The sequence below is a fragment of the Microtus oregoni genome, unplaced genomic scaffold (genome assembly GCF_018167655.1).
Source record: "Microtus oregoni isolate MIOR12 unplaced genomic scaffold, Mior012 000014F_ref0000157, whole genome shotgun sequence".
NCBI lineage: Eukaryota > Metazoa > Chordata > Mammalia > Rodentia > Cricetidae > Microtus > Microtus oregoni.
The window spans coordinates 20,398,950-20,417,997 of record NW_024543073.1 but is presented as its reverse complement, the minus strand read 5'-3'; the positions used below and the strand labels follow the sequence as shown (position 1 = coordinate 20,417,997).

The window sequence follows — 19,048 nt, the reverse complement described above, 5'->3', positions numbered from 1 at the left end:
AGGTCCCAGGCATATCCTTTGGATGGGGTTAATGAAGGTCTTCTGGCACTAGGTTAGTTCTCCAGGGACTGAGCCCATAAGGAAGCCTGCCATTCACACTCTCCATATGCTGCCCTCATTGTGAATCTCACCATGAGTTGAGCAGACATCAGTACCATACACTCGGACCTTCAGAAAAAATACGCTAAATAACCTATTTTCTTTATAATGTGCCCAGCCTCTGAGATTTTGTTATGACAATGGAAAATAAACCAAGATATTTACCCCTTTCCTTTAAGTTACAACTGAAAAACAGAAACAGAACGCTACTTTCAGGCCGCAGCACTTCTTTGGATGTGGGTAGTCGTCAAGCTTGATTCTGACCGGCCAGGCACCTAAATGCATTTTAACCGAAATAGCAAATGTGGTACATGCAAAGCAGCCAGAAAGGCCTTTACGGGGCGCCTTCGGACCACAGGAGGGGAGGATGTGAACTAATAAGGCAGGCCTGCCTGGAGAGTGGGCTAATGGATGCTGACAAGGAGGTGGAAATCTGGGGCAAATCTCTAAGCCATTTCTTCCTAATAGTTCTAAGAAATATAAATTGATTTCTAATGCTTTTCTGAGAATTCCCATAGGAAGACAGCCATCTTTTTTCCCTGCTACCAAACCAGTGGTGCAAACACACAGGTCTATAATTCACATCCCCAGGAGAAATCTCCATAAATATTTTCCTAAAAACTGGGTAGTATGGCCCTGCTGACACCTTGGTTTTGACCTCCAGTCGCCAGAATGATAAAAGGATATGTATCGGGTGTATTAAGTCATTTCTTCTGCGGAGCTGATACACTAAATTTCACCCAGCCCACCTGGGAGCTAAAGCAAGAGGTTGGCTTGTTATACACATGGGGTGCTAGCTGCTCTGGAGAAGCAGTGTCCTGTGAGACTATGACATCAGAGAAATTGTCTGGATCTACAGAGAGAAAACTTGGGGTGCAGTGGTCAGCTGTAAGGGAGAGCACCACAGCACCACGTCTGATAATGAACCTCATGCAGGTGTTCCTACAAGGTGCCTAGCTGACGGCAGGTGGTATGACATCAAGGGACAGTTTAGTAGGACCCTGTGTGGGGACCAAATGAAAGAGAGCATGCCACTGTCGACTGGGAGCAATAAAAAGGACTTAAATGCTCTAATGATCATACCCAGTGCATGAAGTGAAATGGATGAACCCCTAAAAGATAGAAACTATCAAAACTGCCACAAGAAACAAGTAATCTAGACCTGAAACACATGAAGAGATTTAACTAGTACTTTCTAAAAAGGGACGATCCATTTCACCCTCCATGGATGGACAATGCTCCTCCCAGAAGCCATAGGCTATTAATGAAAAGTTCTAATGCCAGGTGTAGATAGCACCCTCTGCGTTGTTGGCCAAGCGGGTCCCAAAGGCCCCTGAAAAAAAATCGAGGCTATTACCATTGTTCTTGGTTACCCATTGGAGAGTAAGACCCTGTGATCACTGAAAAGACCACTGGCATTGGTCACAGGACATAGCAAAATCAAGCCAGGGCCGAGCTGGGTGTCCTGTCCTACTGGGTAGCTTTCATAGTACCATAAAGAGCCGTGTAGACTGTTGGAGGGGGGCAGAGGCATGATCAACAGTCTTAGCCAACTACAAATCCTGAGAGCTACAGTGATGGACTGCCGGGAAAGATATGCTAATGGGTACAATATTGGTATGGCTGCTGTAAGGGTAACCTACTCTGACTGATCTGAGGCCCTCTGCAAAGGAGAAAATGTTTGTCTGCTTCTGAAATCCCATCAAGAGTCTGTGGCTTGGGAGGTCAGAGGCCCTACTGGGGAACTATTGCTTTGCTACAGGGTCCCATTGTCAAACCATCTTCGAAATTCTCATGTTTATCCCCATAGATGAATGCTGCACCCAGCCTTCATCAGGAAAATCCTTTTAACCACAGTGGGCAGTGGTGAGCACAGAAGTTCCTCTGTGAAGGTGGAGTGCTCAGCCCCAAACGGAGTCACAGTATCACCCCCACCAAGGGTCAGAGAACATCACAGAAGAGGAAGCAGGAAGAATGCAAGAGCCAGAGGATGCAGAGATGTGAAGCAAAAGATGTCTTCTGGATAGGGTATAGCCATTGCATTCAGAAACTGGCTGACACAGTGATTATCTGAACAAGACTGCAGGAGGCTGGGCCCAATAATATTCCCTCAGGGCTGTGGGAGGGGCCCATGAGTCTCCACTTCTTCCTGATGGACAAATGGAAGCTAATAGTTGCTGGGGTAGAGGGTGTCATTTTCTTCAGTGGTGTAGCCACTAAGAAGTTACCTTTGCTCCAGTAAACAGGCCCCACCCACATGCATGCAAACATCTCTACTTAAACTCAGTGGGTCACAGACAAAGGCAGGAAAGCAGGAGAAGCTCTTGCTAGAATAAGGGTTTCAGGAGGAGAGAGGTGGGGACCAGACAGGGCATGGGAGGTTGAAAATGACTACCACTCATGTGTGAAACTATCAGACAACAACAACAAAGCGTGTCTGTAAACAGGCAGCAAGACCCAGACAGCCTCCTCTGTTTAAAAAAGACCTTCTTTACTGTTCAAGCATTTTCAGATCTTCATAAACTCTTTAAAACAACAGAAGAGAAAAGAGCATTTCTCGATTCCTTTATTGAGGCCAGATTAGTCTGGTACAAAATCCAGATAAAGTAGCGTGCAAAGAAAAACAAACAAACAAAAAACCTAGAGAGCAAAGCCATAGAGAGGACACCCCAGAAAGCTGTATTCCAAGTTCAGGGCTGGGGGCTTGTATGTCTTAGGCAATCTCCATAAGACTTTTCTCAAACTGTTTTCTGTTGTTGTTGTTGTTGTCTTAAATAAAGATTACACAGCAGATTTTGAGCTGTTTCTGGCATTAATCTGGAGTACAAATATCTTGCGCCCCTACTCTGCCAAATTTCAGGGCAGCAACGAGAAAAAAGGTATTTTTTTTAAAAAAATAAAAATTAGACGCTATTTATATATTGTTAAGAGAACAATAAAAACTAGAGGAATTGCCCATACTGAGATTCTGTAAGCAAGGTCCAGTGAAACCACCAACCTAGGCCACTCCTTGGGTAGGGGATAAACTGCAGGGATGCCTCGGAGCATAGAAACAGCAGCTTCTTGGGAAAACAAGCAGATTTTTGTGATGGTCAGCAGGTGGGGGTTTCTGAGCCAATACAGGCTGCAGCAGCCTACCTAGCAAACGGGACTTATTATTAACTATAAAATGCTTGGAATTAGCTTGGGCTTGTCCCACTAGCTCTTCTGACTTCATTTAACTGGTTCCTATTAATCTATATTTGCCTCAGGTTTCTCTTTATTATTATTATTTTACCTTTCTTTCATACTGCAAGTCCTAGTTTCTGGCTTCCTCCATATCTGACTAGCTGGCCTTGGACGTCTTCCTAGCATCTCTTTTTTGTTTCTTCTCCGAGCCTAAATTCCTCTTCCTACACACTCTCCCTGATGGGAAGTTCCACCTATACCTCCATCCTTGCTAGTGGTTGTTCAACTTTTTATCAAACCAATCAGGCAGGCAAGGTAAAACACCAACACATCTTTACGTAAATAAACAAACGCAACACATCTTTACATAGCTGAACAAATGAAAAACATTTTCGCATAGTTAAATGAATATTCTGCAACAATACACCTTCAATCCAGATTTTTTTTTTTTTTGAAATGGGAAAACCCACCTCTAATCTGAGCCATATCTTTTTCTGGAATCCTATATAAGGACATGGAAGAAGGAAGCTTTTGCTCTTTGCCTGCTTACTCTCGCCTTGTTAGCAAGTCCATTCCTTCACTGGCAGTAGAGCCTACTTCTTTGGAATTCCAGTGTATACTGAAGACCAGCTGAGACATCCTGCCTCATAGACTGAACAACTACTGGGTTCCTGGACTTTCTGTTTATAGGTAGCCATTGTGGGATTGGGTGGGCCACAGCCTGTAAGTCATTCTAACAATTCCCCTTTCTATATATAGAGAGATTCATTCTATAAGTTCTGTTACTCTAGAGAACCCTGACTATAATACACTGTGGTTTTTAAATGTGATTTTTTTTATTGGTTTTGGGGGTTTTAGAAAGAAAGTCTATGATGAAAATACACTGTGTGAAAAATTAAATAAATTTAAAAGGGGTAGGAGAGATCTAATAGTTAACCTCTCCAATGCAAAATTATTCCTCTCAAGATCCTCAAACAGCCTTTCCTTTCTTCTGAAATCATTCTTGGCATAGTAAAGAGAAAATTCAACAAGTAGATTTTCAATCTCTAGTTTGCCTATCAGGTTAAGAAAAATACGAGGAGAGTTATATTAATAGTTCCACGGCCGAGCATGCGCAGTATGAGCAAGGCCAAGGGGTCAACCCCCAGCACCTCCATTTCTAAATTACTTGAACCAAGCCGTTAACAAGGGTTGTATTGTTTACCTGATGATTTCTTGTTCCTTTTTTTTTTTTTTTTAATGTCTGTTTGCTCATTGACTTCCGGCTAGCAAGACGTTGGATTGAAGAGATGGCTCAGAGAGTAAAAGCAGGACCACTCCGCCGGGAAGAACTCCCAGCCCACGTTGAGTGGCTAGCAAGAGCCAGTAACTTCAGTCAGTAACAGGCGATCCAATGCCCTCTTCTGGACCCCACTGGCACTGCACTCATAAAAATGCACAGCCCCACACCCGCACTGCTCCAGCAATTTTAAAAACATCATCAACAAAAAATAGTGCAGTTTTTTAATGAATAAATAAAGAGCAGAATGTGCCGATTGTGCATAAGAGCTAGCCAGTGCACCCAGGAACTTGTCAAGTAATTTCTTTACTGCTATTTGTAGATTACAATCTACGTGGTGGGAATATTTACTTGGCTGAAACAGCAAACACTACACAACAGGACTTCCCGTCAACCTGCAAAGTTCCAGGGCGCTCACACGCACTCCAGTGAGCAAGCCCTCAAAAAGTTTATCTTTCCACCTGAGGTGTGGAATACAGAAACTACCGCGCCTAGAACGAAGCTGCTTGCGGTTGATGTAATTGTTGCAAAATCACGTAGACGCTATTGCCGAATATAGTCAAGACAAAAGTAGTACCCCATGCTGATGTTTTGGTGGACACCTTTTCCTCTTTAGATATTGATTGCAAGGACTGCTGAGTTGCGCACCATCAGAGGTCTTAAACTGAAAGAACGCGAGCAGCGCGCCCATCTAGCTGAATCCAGGTCTTGGAAGGTTAACGCAAACGTGCAGAACCGCAATTAACATTTTCAGCATCATTGCGCTATTGCATCGTTTTAAAACCCCGACTAATTTCAATGTATCAAACTAGTTCTTCTCCCGCTGCTCTAAACCCCTCATCGAGGGATGGTTTAAGAGGGGCTGCCGCACTCCGCGTTCAGACCCCACGTCACCGTCCCCCACGCCCACCTCCGGACGCCCCCAGACGAGCGAATTGAACGCTGTGTCTTTAAGGGGGAAGCGGCACTTTTCGTCCGGGACAAAATGTCTGCGAGGAGCCGGGAGGCGAGGGGCGACCATCGCGGTAACGCCCGGGTGAGCACGGCTAGGGCTGGGCTGCGGGTCCAGGGCGGGGGCGTGGCGGGAGGGGAGGGACGCCTGCGGCGCCGAGTGGAGATGTCGAGGGACGCGGGGGACCGCGAGGACATCACAGGGCTGCAGGGGCACCGGGGGCTGCGGTAGTTTCGGGGTCCGCGGGGACCTTAGGGGCGGCTGGAACGCGGGGACCGGAGAGACCGCGGGTGGAGGCGAGGCGGGGGTCGGGGGGACGACGGGGACGCTTGCGGCCTGAGCGCTGTGAGCTGGGTGCGGGGAGGCCCCGGGGATCTCGGGGACTTCGGGAGACCCCAGGCCGCGCTGCTCTTAGGCGGGAGCCGCGAGTTCCTGCCGGTGATCCTGCCACCCCTGGCTCTGCAGAGGGGCCCAGCCTGTCTGAGCTTCCCAGTTCTCCGTAGTCAGCCAGCTCCGGGGGGGGGGGGGGGGGGGGGGGGGGGAATAGAAAAACCATCCCCTTAAGGTTGCCGTGGTGAAGTCTGACTTTGAGCCCAGACTGTAGCTGTGCGCCTAGCAAGGATCTCCTCCACTTGTGACTTGGTTAATGTGACTTGGTTAATGTGTTCCACTTGTGCAGGGCAGAAAACCGGTGTAAACCAGTATCCCCTCCTCCACTAAGTCACAAACAAAAGAGTTCCCTGATTCCTTCCCAGCACACTGGAGCGGTTGGCTCTGTAAGCCATCCGTGACCCTTCCCAAAGCTTTACTAAAAAGGCTGGCTTTTCTTCTCTTTGGAAGAAAAAAGAAATAAGTACTTGTCATCGCTGAGATTCAGGGTTATGAACAGCTGTTGAAGAATTAGTTTAATAAATTGAAATGACTAGTGTTATTCCTGATTTTTTTTTTTTTTAAGACAGGGCCTCACTGTGTATTCCTGGGTGACCTGGAACTCACCTGTGTAGACAAGGCTAGCCTAGATCTCTTGAAGACTACTTGCCTCTGCCTCCCAAATACTGGGATTAAAGACATGGACCACTCCTGGTGATTCCTGTACTACATTAGTACAACTTTTGACCTCCAAAATAATTCGAAGCAAGTGACAAAAGGTATAGGAGATTGTGTAAAAAGACCAAGAGTCCAAACCAGGTCATTCTCAACATAAAAATCTTTTAAGCTACAAAGGTCTTCAGAGCACGGCATTTTTAAATCCTGTGCTTTAAAAATGATTCCTTTGAAATGGGTGTCTACAAGACAAACTGGATCGCCACTTTTCCCAAGGGAATATATGTCTACAAAATTAATGCAGAGGTGCAATAAAGATCCACTTTAGGGCCTAGTGCTTTATACTTTTTATTTTAAAATGCATTAATAGTGTTTTGCTGACTTTTAGCTAATAGTAGAAATAGCTTAAAACATTAAGGTAACGTAATTAATCAGCTATGGGTCCAGCATATGTTTTGTTTTTTGTTTGTTTTCTTTACAGCCCGTATATTATCTTTTTTCTTATGTTTTTGCACACCCCTTTATTTCACAACACAGTTTACACTTTGCAGTAATGATTTTTACTGACTTCAAAGAAGGATTTCCTTTTAGTCATGTGTATGCCCCACCCTGTGTGTGGATGTATGAGGATACCTATGGAAACGAGAGTGAGTGTCGGATTCCACAGAGCTGGGCCACAGGCAGTTAGGAGCAGCTCGACCCGGATGCTGGGAACTGAACCCTGGTCCTCTGGAAGAGCAGCAAGTGCTCTTAACCACTGAATCATCTCTCCAGCCTCTTTACTGGCTTTTAAGTTCATGTATGCCTTCAGGCTAATGATTCCAGACTAATTTTTTCCAGTTGCCTGGGTCTGTTTATAAGTATATGAATACATGCAGGAAGCTGATAGGTTAGCAGGAAGGGAGAGATCACAGGTGACGGGTGGTAACCTCCTTACTTTAGCTGCTGGGGCTAGTTCTTCTGTTCTGCTTTGATTTAAGCCACTGTTGGATGAAGTAAATGAAAGTGCCATTAGCACCGCCACATAATCTGTGGATTTCATAATCACATCAGTTTCTCAAGCTAGATCCAGGCTCAGTCAACACTTACTTGTTTATTTACTTTGTCTAGCAAGCTGAAGGGATTAGCCTTGACCACAGGGCAAACAGGACTGGATTTTGCTTGTTATTTCCTTCTGAAAACATTTCTGGCTCTTTTGGCCTCCAGCCTGCCCAGTTCTTCTCACGTGTGCAAGCAGAAGAATAAAATAATAAAATTAATTTTCATGGGTCTTTGTAGAATGACCGTATGTATTAAACAAAGCAAGGTAGTTCTGAAATAAAGGTGTACTTCACAGCAGGGGGCTTTAGAGTTACTGGGGGAGATGCTCCAGGGTGATGGCAGGGGTGGGGGCGGGAAATGAGGGAGATGCCCCTAGGGATGGGTGGAGGGGATTTATTGTAGATATGAGAGTGCAGCCAGTGGCATCTAGAAGGGTCCAGGCTGAATGGGGCCATGGGGGGTGGCGGTAAGAAAGAGGGAAGGAGAGAGGAACTAAGAGGCCAGGAGTGAGCCAGGAGGGCAAGAGACCAAGAGACTGGGTAGCCAAAATGGCTGAGGTTATATAGGGATCAGAGACTAGGGGAAGGGAAGCCCAGCCCTTGGGCTGGAGAGTTAGGGTAAGGGGCAGGCTGAGAAGTGTTAAGAGGAGCCCAGGACTCTGTAACAGGTACTGGTGCTGTTGAGAGAGACTGGTGGCCACCCTCCACTTGGATATGTTAAATGGCAATCTCAGCCATTTGTCCTGAGTCCGAGACTTAATATAGTTTCTTTCTCTTTCTCTGTCTCCTTCACTCCATTTATAGGGGCTGGAACTCAGTGATAGAGCCCTTGCCTAGTATGTGTGAATGCTTAGTTCAGTCTCCAACAGCAGAAAAAGAAAACAAAAGAATCACCACCAACAAAAGAATTAATAGAGATAGGTGTAGAAGGAGCTGCGGGCTGCAGCCCAGCTCCCGCACGGCTAGCTTTACACCCGAAATAACAACACACAAATTGTATTCTTTTAAACACTGCCTGGCCCATTAGTTCCAGCCTCTTATCGGCTAATTCTCACATCTTGACTAACCCATTTCTAATAATCTGTGTAGCACCACAAGGTGGTGGCTTATGGGGGGGGGGAGATTCAGCATGTCTGACCTGACGGCTGGCTCCAGAGCGTCTGACCCAGAGAGGAGAGGCATGGCGATTGCCTCACTTCCCTCTTCCTCCCAGCATTCTGTTCTGTCTACTCCACCCACCTAAGGGCTGGCCTATCAAATGGCCTAGGCAGTTTCTTTATTAAGCAATGAAATCAACACAAAACAGAAGACCCTCCCACATCAGATAGGTGCTGTTGTGCCAATAGTGGAAATGTCTGCTTGTCTAATGACAAATTTTATAGTGAAACAAATATATATGTATATATGTATACAGTGTATAAGAAGACCATGTTAATAGTTTTTTTAAGCTTTGCATTTATTTGTTTTTGTGTATGTGGGTGCCCATGTGTATAGAGGTCTAAAGACAATCTATGGGAGTTGGTACTCTCTTTATACCATATGAGTCCTGGTGTTTAAACTCAGGTCATCAGGCCCCCGTGGCAGGTGCCTTTATCTGCTGAGCCGTCTCAATGGCTCCATAATTACAGGTTTTAATAGCTTCTTTCAGCCTCTGGGTTGGTATTAGCTGGCTTTAACTTGATTGGTTGCTAGAACCGAATTTCTCAGGATAGACTCAAATGCAGGGATAATTAATGGGGATCTGTTATCTCCCACAGATCTAGGCTCAGCCCTCCTTCCAGAGAGTAGAGCCCCAGGCGAAGCTTAGCCACTGGAAAACTAGAGGCAAGGCGCCAAGTGGTGCGCTCCCCTTGCCATGAAAGACTTCCAGTTGGCCTTTCCCCCTTGAAATTGGACTCGAGTTCCGTCGCTATATGTCATTGCTAAGTCACTTTAGTCCTAGCAATACTTTCATGTAGCTTGAATGTGTTTAATGTTAAAACAGGAATGCAGAAGTTCCTGTTAGTTATATACTAACAAAGTAGAACTCTTTTAGAGCCAAACCCTGGTCTGATCTTAACCAGGGATATCGGAACTATCGCTGGAAACATCTCATCATCCCTTCCCAGGTGGTGAGGTAGTTACCTGAAGGCAGAGTGTGCTGCTCTTCAGAGATAGTGTCAGCAGTGGGCCCTTGTGGGTCCCTGAGCAGGCGCACAGTGAGATGAGAGAGCTGGATGGAGTAACTGGACAAAAGCAAAATAATCGCATCCCTTGGCATCCGTGTGCCTGTTTTTAAGGAAACATTTAAGAAAAAGAATAAAGGGTGCTCTTGGTTTTCATTTTCTTTCTGTTAGCTACACACATAGCTCTTGGTTATGCATCGTTATTTGGGGCTCGATAAGGGAGAATGAACATCACTTGACTTGGGCTAACCCACCTTCCTGTAGTCTCCAGGACCTGAATGATGAGCAGTCTGTGTGTGTGTGTGTGTGTGTGTGTGTGTGTGTGTGTGTGTGTGCGTGTGTGTGTATGTGTGTGTGTGTGTATATGTGTGTGTGTGTGTGTGTGTGTGTGTATATGTGTGTGTGTGTGTGTGTGTGTGTGTGTGTGTGAGAGAGAGAGAGAGAGAGAGAGAGAGAGAGAGAGAGAGAAGATCCATTTAGGAAGTGAAAATGGATCTGAGGAGCAATGGTCATGAGTCTCTTACCCCTTCTGGTTTCCTTTCGCCATTATGAATCATTAGGAATTCTTCCCATTTTGAATGTCCACCAGAAACAACACTGCTTTTCAGCCACTAAAACCTCAGTGTAGGCGCAGCTGAGCAGGAAATGCTGGTCTCTCCTCTGTATTGCTGGGAGTCAGGCAGCCCCCATCTCGGTCACCCTGTAGTAGCATGTGGTATGCATCCAGTGGATGCACCTGCAGCAGGAGGTGCACAAGTTGAACCCCTTCCTCTTGTATCCCATCGTCTGCTTCCTGTGGGTACAGACGGTGCTGCTGGTGCAAGGCACGGGGAACCATGCTATGCTGACGGGTCCTACACATTCACTTCCTCCCTCCCAGTGCAACACCCTGAGTCTGTGGATCTCCCAAGTGCCTCAGCAGGGATTTTACCCTGGGACTGTCTCCTTCAGCCTCCTTAAGTTCTGTCCTTATCTGAACTCATAGCTGAGATGCCAAGGATCGTTTATTAAAAGCCACTTTTTATTTACTTATAGATCTTGCCACATACATACTTTGCAGTAAGGCATAGTCATATCGACCGTATGGCGTTCTTAGAGGCTTTTTCCTTGGCTTTTGTGTTTACTACTTTCTCTCCCCCACCATTTTCATCACCTTCCACCTCAATCTGTAGTGTCTCTTTGCTTATTTTCCTAATCCAAATCTGTGGAGATGGCTCCATATAGGAGTTTTGGGCGCTATGATGGTGTGCAAGTAGGAGACTTTCTATAGAAGCCATATTTTGAATTTTGACACTCAATCTTTTCTGGCCAGCAGCACACAGCATGGGCAACTAGGTAGGAATGTCCAGCTGCAGCTCTTAGGAAGCTGGCAGTCGTGAGAGGAAACAGCTGATGCCCTGTAGTGCACTGTGGTGTTCAGTCATGGTGCTTGGGAGACTAACTATATTAAATGCAGTTTCTACATATGTAGAAATGTATTTTCCACATATGATGAGTTAGTTCCAGGCTGTAACCACGTCATGAACTGAAGAACACCTGTGTCTTTACAACACTATAGTGATCTGGTATTATCCAGAAACGATGTGATTTATATACACTTTACAACATCTAGAATTCCTTTCTCACCCCAAAACCTTCCCTTATAACACCTGGCAGGTTCCCCACCCTTTGAATGGCTGCATACTATTGCAAACAGACATTGTATACTCAGCTATGATTCCCATTCTGAATAATAATGAAATAAACATTCTAGCACAGGTGACTTCATATATTGGTACCTTTAGTTCTAAAGAATAGATATCACAGTTGGGCAATGGTGGCACACTCCTTTAATCTCAGCACTCAGGAGGCAGAGACAGGCGGATCTCTGTAAGTCTGAGGCCAGCCATCCTGGTCTACAAGAGTTAGTTCCAGTACAGGCTCCAAAGCTAAAGAGAAACCCTGTCTCGGAAAACCGAAAAAAAAAATAGATATCACATCTATTAGTTTTTAACTGATGTAGAAACTTCCAGATGGACTTCCTCAAAGCGCTCTGACCTTCAGCAGGAAAGTGATCATGCCTTGTTTTCTGCCCACTTCCTGACTCTGATGGCTATACCTGCCCACCTTTGGATGTTAGGATGGTGGATGTACAATGCCCTTTGCTCTTGCCCTCATAGCATTTCCCTGAACCGCCTTCCCACAGACATTTGAATTGGCCTGAAGTCATTTGCCTACTCACCTTTCTTGCCTGTTTCATACTGGATCATTTGCCTTTTAAAGTCCCCCTGTAAGAACTCCCGGTGCATTCTGTGTGATAAGAAGTCCCAAAGGCAGGTGGAGGAGCGTGGGCTTTCTGCTGGGCTCCAGGTGAAGCCGGAATGAACTTGGCTGTATTCCAGGCTGGACAGATGTTAGGACGGGGCTTCCGCCCTGGATATGAAGTCATATCACATGCAGCCAGGACGCATCCCCCTATGGAGGACTGAGAAGGTGGGGCAGATCCATACCGTGCTGTCTCCCATTGGTTAAGACCTCCGACAGTAAAGGGTTGGCCAGACAAAGGATGTCCTTCTCCATCACCTTGGAGGGGCAGCACTGTGCTGGCCCACATTTTGTAGTGTTGCCTGTCCGACTCAGGTGAGGGACATAGCACAGAGCTAGTGTCCTCCAGTCCTCCTGCTGTGCCCACCTTAACTCTCCCGACAGACGGCACCATTGGCTGCTGCTCCTCTGAGCATCTCAGGATTTACAGGAAATCCAGCTTTTAGTTAACAGCGATGTCAAAGCTTGACAGTGACGGGTCAACCATGGCATTGTTAGAGGAGCATAAGCCGTGGGGACTCTGAGCCCTTGGCACAAGTGAAAGAAATCTGCAGGCTCACATGACAGTCAAAATGGCAGAGCAACAGTCAAATCATTTCAAATTTATGAAATAAACTAGATTCACTATAAGAGAATCCCATCTTTTGTTTATGTCTAGTCATTAAAAGGAGCCCTGGAAAGGATGGATTCAAGGTAGAAGAAAATGGAGTTCTTAACAATAACAAATATGGGGTATATAGAAAAATTTAGGTAAAGCTAGCTAATTGAAATGTTTCTAATATTAGCTTCATGTTAATTAAGTAACATCATGTAAAAAGTAAATATTTTTACATTACTTTTTACTTTTTAGATTAATATTTGGTCAGCATACAGAAGACTGGGTTTCACTGTGACATTTTCATATATATGTGTCCATATTTTGTTCTTGCTCGTGACCCCTCACCCATCTTGCTGGTCTTCTTTCTCCCCTAAATGGTTCTACCTTCTGTTCCTATGACATATGTATCCTGTTATCCTTTCTTGTCCCCTCCCTAGCCCTATAGACTCCTTTCTCTACTTTCTGTATCCATGTCCGACACAGATACATACCATTTGTATATAAACATAAACCTACATTCTGTATCTGAGGGAAACCATGGCATTTTTCTGAGTCTGGCTTATTAACCTCACATACTACTCTCTGGTGTCATCCACTGTCCTGCCAATGTCATAATCTCACTTTTCTTTGTATGTGTATACCATCATCTGTTGACAGGCACCTAAGCTGGTTCAGTATCTTTCTTAAAAGTACTTTACTTGTTTATTTTTAATTATATGTATTTGAGGGGTGTGCACATAAATACCCCTGGACCTGCAGTTATAAGTGGTTGTCACCCAGCATGGGGGCTGGGAACTGAACTTGAGTTCTCTGCGAGGGCAATGTGTGCTCTTAACTGTTAAGCCCCTGGTTCAGCCCCTGGTTCATATCTCGACCATTATGAATAGTTCTGCAATAAACATGGATGTGCAAATATTTCTGTGGTATGTTGACTTTAAATTGTTCAGGCATATGTATACTATGTACGATACAGATAGATAATACTGTATTTATGGATTTAATTTTCTAAGGACCCCCGCAAACACTGATAAGCATAATAACTATACTAACTTACATTTCTGCCAGCCTTAGAGAAAGGTTCATTTTTTCCTATGTCTTGGCCACTATTTGTTGGTAATTTCTTTATTTTTCTTTTCTTTTTCTTCTTTTTTTTTTGATGATAGATACAAGAGTGTACATAAATAGGCTTAAGGACAAAACTCACATGATTTCTTCTCAGGTGCAGGAAAGCCTTGAAGAAATAAAGACAGATAGAACATACCACAGCACCATTGCGTCAGGGATGTTAGTCTGTAGTTTTCTCTTCGCTGTGTCCATGTCTGGACTTGGCCACTATCGAGGCAATGTTGGCTTTATAAAGAGAGGATAGTAAGGATGCTTCTTTTTTTATTTTACAGAGTAGTTTTGAGGCAAATTTGTATGAGCTTCTTCATTTAAACGTTTGGTGGAATTTAGCAGTGACCCCACCTTTCTTTGTTGGGAGACTTCCATGCCTGTTACAAAACTGCTTAAATTGTTCGGATCCTCTAGACTTTAATTTTGGTGGGTCATATGCAGCTAGGAATTTACTCATTCCTTCTGGATCTTACAGTATGGAAAACATCTTCAAAGATGTGTGCAAATCCCTCCGAGTTTATTAGGATCTGATGATCCCTCCTTCAGCTCATCACTAGTTTTACACACTGGGATCGTCTCTCGTTATTTTGGTCAGACTGGTTAGAGGGTTGTCATTCTGAGATTATTGTTTTGATTGATTTTTATATATTACTCTTTTAGTTTACATTTCATTAATTTCTGTCCCTGTCTTAATAATTTCCCATCACCTACTCCTCTGGTGTTTAGCTTGTTCATTCTGTAATACCCTGGGGTACATTATTAGCCTTTTGTTGCAACCTGTCTGGATTTTTAATGTAAGCACACAAAGCTATAAATCGTCCTCTGACTGCACCCTAGAGGCTCTGCTTTCATATTCACTTGAAACTCCCTGAGTTTTTCAAGATCCACTGTTCCTTCAAAAAAAAAAAAAGTGTGGTCTACTTCTACATATATGGCTGCTAGTTCCTGTAGTTCCTCTCTGGTTCTGCTGCACTAGGATTTGTTGATGCCTTTGTATTTATTAAGACTTTGAGAACAAGGAGTCCTGTTCCACGGGCCACGGAAAAGAACTTATAACCTATGTCTTTTGCATGGGTAGTCTGCATATATCTCTAGTTTACAGAATAGTTTAACTCTGAAATTTCTTTGATCTTTAGTTTGGATGTCCTGTCTGGAGATGGGATTGAGTATTGAAAGCACCAACTATTATTATTATTATTATGTCAGGAAATTTCTACCTTTTATACTCATTATTTGTATTGTAAAATTGAGAACCCAAATATATATACCATATATACAGTACACACATATATATTATATATACATATTTATAACATGTACATATACAGATGTTCTAGTTTTCCTGGGCTTTTTGTGGATTTAACAGATTCTTTAATTTTATGATCTCTGCTGCTGCTCCTTCAGGACCTGGTAGCATGAGCAGTCACTGGCTAGTTCACTAGCCTGGTTCTCCCTTGGCCATGATGCTTCCTAAGTCCTCAGAAGAACCCAAAGGGTCTAACTATTATTTTTTAACTTTTGGAGAAAGTTTGTCTAGATCCGTACATTTGGCCCATTTCCAACTCGTTCACTAAAGAACAGATGCCTCCTTTTTATGGCCTTGGGGGTGTCAGCAATTGTGTGGGTGAGTTGTGTTGTGTTCCTCATGGAAAAGACAGTCACTGGCCAGTGAAATGGCTCAGCAGAAAAGCACTAGCCATGCAAGTGACAACCCCAGAGCCTATGTAAAGATGGAGAGAAACACCAATCCCACAGTGGTGTCCTCTGGCTGCACACCCATGCTACAATGCACAGAGACGTCCCAGACTTGGTCATTACAGTTACAAGACCACATTTAGGTTCCCAAGTAGATACTTCAGGCAAAGCATACACCATTAGTTTTCTTCCCCCACCCTTAACTGGAAGTGCCAAGCAAGCTTGTGCCACTTAGGTAGGATGAGCAATAAAGAAGGCTAATTATTTGTCATATGTCTTGAGTACTTATAAAATGCTCAAGAAAAAAAGAAGAAAATACCAGACAGGCATCCACTAGTCATTCTGCTACCTAAGACTGTCCCTCTGGACTTCTTATGGAGCTTGTGAGTCCTACAAACTCTAAACATTGCTGATCAACCTTGACTTATCCTGTACACTGTTTCTACTTTGGAACCTAGGTGGGTTAAGAGCCTCCAGGGCTGTAACCAGGTCCTTAAGACCATTGAGATCCGGCTCATAATTTAATTTAAAGGCAACAGTTTAGAAGTCCACTTTAATTACATTTTGTGCATATTTTGAAAGCATATCATGGCTTCCGCTATGGTCAATTTTTTTTCTAAATACATTGTTGTAATCACCACTCTCAATATTTGGAGCTTGGGATCAAACCCAGGCACTGTGTAGGCTGAGCAAGCACTGTAAGATCTCTAGGACTTGATATATGTGCTACAGGGAGACACTTTACTTCGGAAGAGAACACTTAGTGCAAGAAGGGCTAGACGCGTTTTTCTTAGACATTGGCATTTAATGCTTGAGTATTAAGGAGGGGTGGAAAAAACACACTCCAAGATTTACACCATAAAAAGGAAAGTTTTGTCCTCAACTAACATTTATAGTATCTGTGTGTATATAATAATGATTACTGTTGTACTTCCTCTCCCCCACCCCTGGATGCAGACACTGCAGAAGGAATGAGAAGTGACCATGGAAGACAGCTGGAAGCCTGATGACACTGCAGGGCAGAGCGGCCCTTGTCCCGGGCTGGCACCCGCCGCTCCGGGCCATCTGGGGGCGCCGTACTCCGAAGCCTGGGGCTACTTCCATCTGGCCCCGGCTCGGCCCGGGCACCCGACGGGCACCTGGGCCACCTGCCGGCTGTGCGGTGAGCAGGTGGGCGGCCACCCGGGCTTCCAGGCGTGGACGCGAGCCCTGTGGCGACACCTGAGCGGCGCGCACCTGCGGGAGCTGGAGAAGAGCGGGGCTCGGAGCTCGCCGCCCGCCGCGCCCTGTCCTCCACCGCCCGGCCCCGCTGCCTTGGCCGCAGAGGGCGACTGGGCGCGCCTGCTGGAGCAGATGGGCGCGCTGGCCGTGCGCGGCAGCCGGCGGGAACTGGAGCTGGAGCGGCGCGAGGCCGCCCTCCGGCAGGCGGAGCGCGCGCTAGAGCGCAGGCGCAGGGCTCTGCGGCAGGAGGAGCGCGCCATGGCGCAGGCGCGTCGCCAGCTACAGGCCGAGCGCGAGGCGCTGAGAACCTGGCTGCGAGAGCAGAGCCCGGGGATCGGGCTCTCGGCGCCTTCCTCTCCTCGGCCTCTGCTGCTCAAGGAGGACCCTGATGGGGACGTCCCCGGCGACGTTGTCACCAAGGTCCTGCTATAGCGAGGCCACTCTGTGCTCCGTAGCGCCCCCAAGGACTTCTTCCTGGAGCCCAGATCGGGTGCTCAGCATAGACCACAGCATAAGATTTACTCCAGCAACCTCATGGTAGTGCCTTAGGGCTGGAGGCTCTTGAATTCAGAAGGCTCTCTAAACTCCAAAGACTCATCACACCTCGTGCCTATATGCCTGGCAGGGGCAGGGAGAGGGGCATGGAAACGAAAATGTGTCTCCCCCCCTTCCCCAGGGTCTACTCTTTCCTAGTGTTTAAACTTGGCCCAGCACCAAGTTCCAAAAAGGGACTTTGAGTTTCATTGACTCCCTGCTCCCTACCTTCAGCATCTATAGAACCCTGCATTGGGCCAGTCCCAGAGAGACTCACCCAAGACCATTAGTACCTTTTTCCTTAAGTAATCTGTCCCTGGATCCGACCCAATGGAGGTATATTCTCCCATTGCCTGTCACCTTACTTGCAAGATACCATCTGTCACTAGGAAGATCAGTTCCTTGCCCCACAGGCCCCCAAAGACCTCCCCCTGAACCAAAGGAGAAACTCGAGGCCACTCCTCCCCACAGCATCAACTCCTGTCTCCTTCCCTCCCTTTCTCCAGCTTGTTCCCCAACAATGCCCCTTACCCCTTAAGGTCAAGAAGTCCTTGCCCACACTTGCCGTGCCTGATTCCACTGGTCCCTTCCCATGTGTCATTGCCATCCAAAGCCAAATATTATTTCCCTCGGCCCTTGTCGCTCTCCTTAATATGATTTTCTATTTTTTTTTTAAAGACAGTCTTTAAAGACTGTCTTTCTATGTAGCTCTGGCTGTCCTGGAACTCACTGTGCAGACTAGGCTGGCCTCAAACTCAGAAAGAACCACCTACCTTAGCCTCCTAGAGACTAAAGGTGTACACAGTTACCAAACACTTTACTCAGACCACTTTTGTCTTCAAGTTCTTTTTTTTTTAAATTTGAACAATCTAGGAAAATTGAAAGGATAATAAAATGAATATCCATATATATAATATACGTTATCACATATAATGACAGTTTTTTAAGCATTCACATATATTTCAGATTTGTCTGGTGGTTTATATGGGCTAACTTCTACATCCAATTCCTGGTCCATTTCCTTGTAGAGCTTATGTAACTTCGGCAAGCAACTCACTGAGCTATCCCAGCCTTGACTACTCTCTCTGGGTCTGGACATTTATACCCAGTTACCTGTTCCATGACTCCCCACGACTTGCATATCCTGCCACCACTGACAACGGATAGCTAGTGTCTTCTGGACACTTAAAGCATTATCAAGCACACCACAGCTCCTAGGTGAGGTACTGCTACTGTGCCTGCTTCATGCCTAAGAAAAATACCAGCTATGTGTCTCAGCTGGTAAAGGTGCTTGCTGCCAGGCCTGAAGACCTGGGTTCAATCAGGATCTGTCCCCCATAGTGGAAGGAGAGAACCAATTCCCACAAGTTCTCCGGCATCCATACATGATCTATGGGATACTCCCACACAGTAAATTCAATAAAAATATTTTTAAAGAAAAACTGGGAGGAGGTTAATTTGTACAAGATTACAGCTAGTGAAGTGGTCAAGTCAGGATCTGCACGTGACCAGCTGTCTGCAGGTGCCGTTTCCTTCCTAGCCACTGCCCTGTCCCCTGGACACCTGTCCTGCCTCTGTAACATGAGCGGGCCTGGCTTGTTGTTGAGGTTTTCTGTCCTGCCCGGTACCCCACAACTGTTAGCCCCAAAGAAAATCACACATAAGTCTCCATAAATTATAAGCTGATTGGCCCATTAGCTCTAGCCTCTCACTGGCTAACTCTCACATCTTGATTAACCCATTTTTCTGATCTATGTTAGCCATGTGGCTCAGTACCTTTTTCAGTGAGGCAGATCACATCCTGCTGCTTCGGTAGTCTGGGCAGGAATGGGA

At 45.5% G+C, this 19,048-nt stretch overlaps 1 protein-coding gene and 1 non-coding gene across 2 annotated transcripts; both read left to right on the top strand.

Annotated features, from left to right (window-relative positions):
• Positions 1–5,501: 5,501 nt before the first annotated feature.
• On the top strand, positions 5,502–18,613 carry Zbed3 (zinc finger BED-type containing 3). Its single transcript, XM_041663588.1, has 2 exons — positions 5,502–5,582; positions 16,418–18,613. Exon 2 carries the CDS (start codon positions 16,445–16,447, stop codon positions 17,111–17,113), a length of 669 nt encoding a protein of 222 aa, XP_041519522.1. The 5' UTR covers positions 5,502–5,582; positions 16,418–16,444; the 3' UTR covers positions 17,114–18,613.
• LOC121456031 lies at positions 12,205–12,343 on the top strand. Its single transcript, XR_005975583.1, has one exon. It is a non-coding gene; the product is annotated as a small nucleolar RNA SNORA47 (small nucleolar RNA).
• Positions 18,614–19,048: the final 435 nt, after the last annotated feature.

Excerpts from the sequence above, each read along its gene's own strand:
- Zbed3 (XM_041663588.1), top strand. The coding sequence starts at position 16,445 with ATGGAAGACAGCTGGAAGCCTGATGACACTGCAGGGCAGAGCGGCCCT.